The sequence below is a fragment of the Leuciscus leuciscus genome, assembly GCF_965113295.1.
Source record: "Leuciscus leuciscus genome assembly, chromosome: 4".
Lineage (NCBI taxonomy): Eukaryota > Metazoa > Chordata > Actinopteri > Cypriniformes > Leuciscidae > Leuciscus > Leuciscus leuciscus.
Genome location: NC_138728.1, coordinates 41,971,179 through 41,979,664, shown reverse-complemented (window position 1 = coordinate 41,979,664; position 8,486 = coordinate 41,971,179). Strand labels below are relative to the sequence as shown.

At 36.6% G+C, this 8,486-nt stretch overlaps 1 protein-coding gene across 1 annotated transcript; it reads right to left on the bottom strand.

The window, feature by feature from the left end:
• Positions 1 to 486: 486 nt before the first annotated feature.
• Positions 487 to 3,221, bottom strand: LOC309496411 (chymotrypsinogen A-like; the record flags this gene model as incomplete). Its single annotated transcript, XM_082166404.1, has 7 exons — positions 3,117 to 3,221; positions 2,238 to 2,397; positions 1,867 to 2,150; positions 1,610 to 1,782; positions 1,265 to 1,472; positions 1,139 to 1,163; positions 487 to 499 (listed from the first exon to the last, which is right to left on the bottom strand). Exons 1-7 carry the CDS (start codon positions 3,160 to 3,162, stop codon positions 487 to 489), a joined length of 909 nt encoding a protein of 302 aa, XP_082022530.1. The 5' UTR covers positions 3,163 to 3,221.
• Positions 3,222 to 8,486: the final 5,265 nt, after the last annotated feature.

The following is an 8,486-nucleotide window of genomic DNA, read 5'->3' as shown; positions in this document are numbered from 1 at the left end:
CATGATGACACATTTAGATAATCATGAGTCACACATTAACTTAATATTATCTGTGCATTAGTTAAGCATGAATGCATATAAGTGCACCCGTATTGTAAAGTGTTACAATTTATTTTGTGGGAGGAAAAAAGATAATAAATTTGAAATGCTCTCATTTGTCCAAAAAAAACAAACCCTGATTGCAAACTAAATATCAAATTAAAGCCATTTTGAGTTGGTATAAAGACACGTATATGTAAGATCTATGCTTGATATTTATTGGCAAACATTATGCAAAATGAAGATGAAGAACAGATGACAGGAAAACAGAGAAAAGTGCTCATTAAACATTGCAGTTCTGTGAAACAGTTTTCAGTGGAACTGGTTAATGATATTGCAGAGCTTTAAAAGCAATCTTGAATCATGGGAGTTGAAGAGACGTAATCATGTGACTGGCGAGTGTGTGTCCAGGTAAGGTTATTCTGGAAGAGTCTTCAGAGCTACTCCTCACCTCACAGTACTGCAGAGACACACAATAAACAACAGGGAGTGAGAGAATATACAGTTGAAATCTGAAATCTACAATCTAGAATAAAATACTGCATTCTTTGTCAGATAGAAATGCATATTTGACAGTACTATTAACGACAATAACATTTGCAAGTTAACTCCTAATTAACTCCTATGTAAGACACTGATATAGATTTTTCAACAGGTTCTTCTTGAATTAACATTTAACTAAAGTTAAAATTCATTAGGACTAAACATTTAAATAGAAGAAAGCTTTGTCCTTAAATCATGGAAACAGGATTTAGAGCTCTTTTGTTAAATTATCCTTTTATATTCCCCTAATTAAAAGCTACCATAGTTCTTGCATAGCATCCTGAAGATCCTGAATCCGTAGCAGAAGAAACTTGCACACATAAGTGTTTTTTTTGGGCACTCCTTGTTTTTTTTCTGTTGTATAAAAGGAGTTTCACATTCACAGATGTGTGTTATAGCTGTATATGAACACATACTGATGTACAGCCACAACACACTCTTGTTGGTGTGAAATGACTTGTGTGTGTGTGTGTGTGTGTGTGTGTGTGTGTGTGTGTGTGTGTGTGTGTGTGTGTGTGTGTGTGTGTTACTGAGGTGGGACTCACTACAGCAGCACCCTTTCTCGCCCTGTGTTCCTGTGACTGCTGTTTAAATACACCTACACAATTATTATTAGTCAAAGTATGTTATTAATGATCCATAAATGCGTGTAACTGTATACATGTGTGTGAGAGAATCTTACATGTGCACTGGGAGTTTTTTACGTTAACGAATGTAGGGAGGTCCTGGCTTGAATGGGGACTGATAGTGACAGTAATCCACTGCTGATAATGTGAGACGCGGGTGTAAACACCGGGTGTGTTTGGACTACATTTAAAACTCCAGCTGTTGATGCCAAACTGAACCCACTTTTTACAGTGCTTACTCATCATTGGACCTCCAGAATCCCCCTGCAGAAGAGACATGTTTAGCTTTTTCATGTTAACAAACATCAAACAGAAAACTGAAAAATATATCAAGTATTAGATGTGTAAAGATACAGTGAATCTTGACAGACATGGTCTGTATGCAGTAATAATCATCATACACAGTATGTGGCTGTATCACCAGCAGAATTCCTAGCACAGATCATATTGTTGCTGTAGGCTATATTTGGGATGTTCAGTTGTTTAATGTATATATTCAGCTCGGTCTCGCAATCAGTATCTTTCTCCACAAGAACTTCAGCTTCCTGCAGAGTCCTGGGATAAGCTAGATTCACTGGACAAACACACAACACACATCATCATAATGTCTTTATCTGTATAAATGAATCAGATCTAGTTGCTGACAGGACCTATGTACCTCCATGAGCAGTTTGTCCCCATCCTATGATCCAACTACTGGTGCCAGCAGGGAAATCACTGCCGTGAGCCACCAGACGCAGTGGTCTGATATAGTCATTAAAGGAGACCGGAGAAGACAAGTGCAGCAGAGCGATGTCATTGTCTAAAGTATCTGCATTGTACGAGTTATGAGGGTGGATTTTTTGTACAAATCTCACGATTTCATTATTATTAACTCCACTCTGTGTCATCTTTCCCAAGTACACACGTACACAGTCTTTATTCATAACTGTGCCATCATCCCTATAAAACAAAAATAGTGCAAGAGCAATCACAAAAGACAGTTTTTGTAAAGTCTGTATATAATGTATGTGTTGATATGGCTCTAACCAAAAGAAACAGTGAGCGGCCGACAGCACCCATTGATGGCTGATGAGGGATCCTCCACAAAAATGACCGATGTGGTTGTGCAAACTAACCATCCACGGCCATGCCTTCTCCTTGGCATCAACACCCTTAATACGAGGGTACAAAGGGCCATGTGCACACACTGTGAGAAAGAGAGACTGCTCAGAGACAGAAATATTGCATAGCCTCCAGATTGGGGTGTCTTATTAAAGATGCTGTAAGATGTTAGATGTTTTAATAACTTCTGCCAGATTGAACCACTCAATTGGACCTCCCTCTCTCTCCGAAAATACACCCTCCAAAGACTTGCCATTAGAACAGATATTTATACAAGTGTGATATTTCAGGACATCTTTTCAGTGATTTGTCGGGTTGTAAGGAAATTTTTGCATGTTATTCCATGGAAAGATCCCTTAAAGGGATAGTTCACCCAAAAATGAAAATTCTGTCATCATTTACTCTCCCTCAAGTTGTTCTAAATATGAATTTCTTTTTTCTGCTGAACACAAAAGAAGATATTTTGAAAAATGTCTGTAACCAAATTGATGGACCCCATTGACTTCCATAGTAGGAAAAAAAATACTATGGAAGTCAATGGGGTCCATCAACTGTTTGGTTACAGACATTTTTCAAAATATCTTCTTTTGTGTTCAGCAGAAAAAAGAAATTCATACAGGTTTAGAACAACTTGAGGGAGAGTAAATGATGACAGAATTTTCATTTTTGGGTGAACTATCCCTTTAAATCTCTATCCAACTTAAAAACAGAATCTTTATCCAACTTTAAAACAGAACCTGCCATAGAAGTGACAGAGTGGTAGAGAAATAACATTTGCCAGTGTCCTCGAGAGTAAGGTCTTACCTTGGACACATATGAGCAGTGCCAAAGTCACACACGTCTTCCACATCTTCACGCAGACTCTCTCTTTACTGGTAGGATGAGGTCTTTACTGGTAGGATGATGTCTATGGCAGTTTGCTCTTCAGTGCCTCTCACAATGCCTTTAATAATTTCTCATATCTCTAGTATCTCTTATCACTCTTCTGCCCAGTCGTTTGTCACGCCCTTTTTCCATTTTCAACAATCTTCTTTTATTCCTCGTATTCTTTCTACTGATAGTACAAAACTTACTAAAAAAAGATTATTGTCTGTTGTCTCAATCCACAAATGCACAGGCATTTTTCTATGAACAGATGCTCTATTACTGCTGAAACCTTTCAAAACATACTATCATCATGATTCTGCATGGCCAAGCACTTTTGTACAGTTTGTTTTTTGGATAACACTTTAGAATAACGGTCCGACATTAAAGGTGCAATGCGCAAGTCTCTGAGTTTTTGCAGTACTATGCCCCCTCTGGCGACAAGCGAAACTGCAACCAGAGGTGTGCACGCTCATGGACCACACGCACACGCACGCTTGCACGAGCAACTGATAAACTTTTTATGTAGCACTCCTGTAAGGGAGCACGTTTATTAATAAACAGTCAGACGAGATGCTTCATATCCAGAGTTTTTACTTAGAATGAATTGTGGCAATAAATGAACAATTATTACACTCAACAATGCATGAGCTCTCTTATTTATATAATGTTATACACAAGTGCATGAGCTCGTATGTACTTCCCCTTTAAATCAACGCATCCCAAGTTCACCGTGAATAAATGAGTGCACTTAAAGTAGTGCGCATCCTAAAACAGCGACACTCTATATTCACAAGCCCCAATCTCACATAAAACACATGTGACAACACAGATCATACATCGACCTTTAACTAAACAGGGCAATTTATATAAATTCAACCGTATACATTTAATCACCCTACCGTTACATACACACATGAACGATTTGCGCGCGAACCGCGTGCTCCCCAGCTGATAACTCTAGCATTTTACATTGGATTTGCCCCATATCGCACTTCACCCAATAATACAACACAATACCTAGCAAAAATACATTTAGCCAACTAAAAGCCAACTGAGGATCCCGTTTGAGCCCTAGAGCAGACCGGAGATCTCTCCATTTGTTGAAAGCCTTCCCGATGTGGACTCTCGTCTTATTCCGACGCCTGTCCGACTCCAATTTGGCCCTTTTGGTGGCACTAGACAAAAGTTTTCTTTTCTTTGTCTTACGTGGAGTTTGCGTTGGGGTTTGGAATGAACTACAAGCCGGTCTCTTTGAATCCATCTTCTACTTTTGTCGAAAGTTGACTAAAGTTTTGTTGTTCGAGTTGTCTTCGCTGAGACGGAGAATGGCGGCGAATACACAAACCTGCCAGACATAGCCAGGTGAGCGTGAACGCGCATGACGTCACGCCCAGTCTAAAATTCCGTCCCGAATCCCTCTTATTTATTTTACTGTAGAGGATTATAGAGGCAATCGCAGTGATCAGAGAAGGGCTCATTCAGCCCATCAGGCAATTGTTTAAGCATGTATGGGTTAGAAAAACGGGTATTTGAAATGAAATGAAATGAAATGTTGCGCAATGCACCTTTAATAACTATGCAGGACTAATGAGTAGTACTACAATAACTTCAGCTACGAATATGAACTAATATTGAAACAAGCTTAACTAATCAGTAAGTAATATTGAATTTAGGAGATTGTTCCGTATTAGTTAATAAATAATTACTTGATAAGATTAGCCTCATTAATAACTTAACTAACTGACAAATTATAAAGAACATTATCGTGTGTCTGAGACATAATCAGTCATCAATTTTACTCTGAATATAGTAAAAATAAAATAAAAAAATGCATTAATAATAACTCCAGTGTTACCTAGTCACTATGCAGGACCTACTAGTGATCTGGACCATTATTTTAAAGTGATAAACATATTTTCCTAGTATTCCCATATCACTAGTATTCCTTGAAGAATGACTAGGTAACACTTGAGTTACTTGTGATGCATTTTATGATCATGTTCTGAGTAAAAAAAAAAGGCAATCTTCAAGAACAACTATTGGTCTGGACCAATAATTTAAATAGGAAAATATGTTTTTCACTTTACAATAATGGTCCAGATCACTAGTAGTTCCTGCACAGTGACTAAGTAACACTTGAGTAATTAGTGATGCATTTTATGACCACGTTGAGAGCAAAAAACGACAATTGCTCACAACTGTTGATGTTAATGTTGTGATTAGTAATTAATTAATAGTTATTTATTATTTGTTATAATTACCTATTAGTTCTTAATGATGCTGATCTCATCAAGTAATTATTGATTACCTAATAAGGGACTATCTTAGTCCTAAATTCAATATTACTTAATGATTAGTTAAGCTTGTTTCTATATTAGTTTATTAGTAGTAGCTGAAGTGTTAATGTACTGTAGTAATAATCATTAGCCCTGCATTAGTTACTTATTAATGACGGACCATTATTCTAAAGTGTTACCGTTTTTTTGTTTCTTGTGCAAGCATGCGCAGGTTAAATAAAAGCTAAGGCTGAAGTGTTATTTTTTATTTATACTTATATGCCAAAGAAAAATACATTAATTAGATAAGCAAATGACTTTGAATGGATTGAAATGCCACATTCTCTAAAAACCAGTAGCCCCAGCAGTGCCTAAACACTTGAGTAGTATTTTCCTTGTTAAATAACCAACTGGTGACTAAAATATCACATCAGAGTGCTTAATCTCACCAGTATGGCAAACAGAGATATCACAACTTTACTGTTCAATAATATTTCAATAGTTTGTATGTCAGTTGAGATAGAGACAGAATTTGCATATCTATATACGTTAGTACAGAAGCAATTCCTTCTTTTCAGAAACATTGATCATCATGATCCTGCATGGACAAGCACAAAGCCTTAATGTTTGTAATTGTTTTCTCTTTTTTTTGTGGAAGCACATGAAGTTTAACCCCTTCTCAAGCAAACACCCCTTTTGGCAAGTGGGGCATAAATGACATGCCCAAAATAAAAAGGTTGTGTCTATCATTCTGAATATCGTCGCTGTCGGGCGGAATCCTCGTATCTCCAAAACCATTATTTTTCAGGAATTCAAAAAAACTGCATATTTTTTGAGTTATTAAACATTGTATCGTTAAAGTTGGTATTATACCTTATATTGCTATCATATACTGTTGTATACCAACATTAACACAACATTTCCCTAAAATCATGTTTAATCGGAGATACGAGATTTATGACTTGGGAGCAGGGAGATACGAGGTTACGCTGTCATTGATATAGAACGGTATGGACACAGACGTCGCTGTTGCCAGCAGTGTTCATAAAAGTCTGCAGTCGCGTTCAGCCTTTTGATAAGAGATAAGGCTTTAAGAGCTATTCAAATCTAATGATTGTGGTTACATACATCTTCCTAAACTCCATTTTAAACGTTTAAGAGATATGAGTGATGCAATACCAAAATATTAGGCTGTCTAAAATAGGCGGAAATTAATCTGCACGCAAACAAAGTCTGCGGTCGCGTTCAGCCTTTTGACAAGAGAAAAGGCTTCAATAGTTAACCAAAGCTAACGACTGTGGTTACATACATCTTCCTAAACTCCATTTTAAACGTTTAAGAGATATGAGTGATGCAGTACCAAAATATTAGGCTGTCTAAAATAGGCGGAAATTAATCTGCACGCAAACAAAGTCTGCGGTCGCGTTGAGCCTTTTGACAAGAGAAAAGGCTTCAATAGTTAACCAAAGCTAACGACCGTGGTTATCTTCCTAAACTCCATTTTAAAGGTTTAAGAGCTATAAGTGAAGCAGAACAAAAAATTATGAGCTGACTAACGTTGTCTAATAGGTGGAAATTTGCCTAATCTACACGCAAACTTACCTTCGTGGCTCACGGGCTTCCTTCTGCACCGAAACATTACAGCTATCGATTTTTAACAAAACAAGCCTACTCAAATGTATCTAACCTAACTATTTTCACTCGTTATTGTCTAAAAAACAGACAGAGTTATGCAAAAATAGGCTTAACTTACTGGCGCCAGTAGACAGACCCTTTTTCTCCCATAAATAAAACCTGCTACTTGGGGTATTTTACATGCACAGTGCCAACTTCGAGTCAGTAAAATAATAATAAAAACAATCATTTAAAGCTGGTATCCAAAACATTTAATTCAATTCAAGTGTTATATTAGATACATTTTAAAACTTCAATGCACAAGTATAATAAGACTAATAATAAGCCTAGTAATACGTAGACATTTAAAATACATCAATAACTGATATCATAGTTTAACACAGATAAAATCAGAGTTAAGCTTGCTTTACGTGTTACTCGACGAGGATTTCTTAATCGTTGCGAGTTTCAATCCTGAGGAGACAAAATGCCGCGGAAGCTCCCGCCGCGGAGTGAAGAAGAGGTGGAGTTACGAGGATTCTCAGACAGTTTAAGTGTCCAATGGAGTTACGAGATTTGCTCTCAAGCTATTTTCAACACTTTAGATTGGTTAATAATTTGTAAAAATAACAGAACCACGTGGGGACTGACCAATAGCATCGATTTGTGAAAAAATATGAAATTGACCAAATTTGGACATACGAGGTTTCCGCCCGACAGCGACGATATACACATAATCAACATGCATTGAGAAAGCCAACACTTGAGAGTTTACATTTCAAGACTCAGCACTGAACTGTTATTGTTATGGACATAAATATTTATGCTCAAACAAAAAAACAAAAAATATTAAGAATATATTTATTTAAATGTATAAAACATTATGTGGCTGTCGTGTAGAAACTTAGAAACACAGTGAAGCTGAAGCCACAAGTCTGCTCATGCTTCATTTCATGATATTATATCTTGTTTTCCGATGACATAAAAAATCTAAATTAAGGGAGTCTTTGCTTAAACACAGCAGAATTATCTGCCAATGGGGTAAGAAATATAATGTGTAACAGTTTAGTTTAGGTTCCAATTCTCAATACAAACTAGTTGCTTATTAGCATGCATATTACTAGGATATTGGCTGTTAGTACATATTAATGCCTTATTCTGCATGACCATATTCTACAGCCCTTAATCCTACACAATACCTAAACTTAACAACTACATTACTGACTATTAATAAGCAGTAACTAGGAGTTTACTGAGGCAAAAGTCGTAGTTAATAGTAAGAATTGGACCTTTAGCTAAAGTGTGACCAAATAATCATATTCAGATGGAAAACAAGATTATTTTTCTTTCAAAAAACAAGATATAATATCTTACGTCATTTTACTAATCTAGTAAATGCTTCTTGATTTAGGATTTT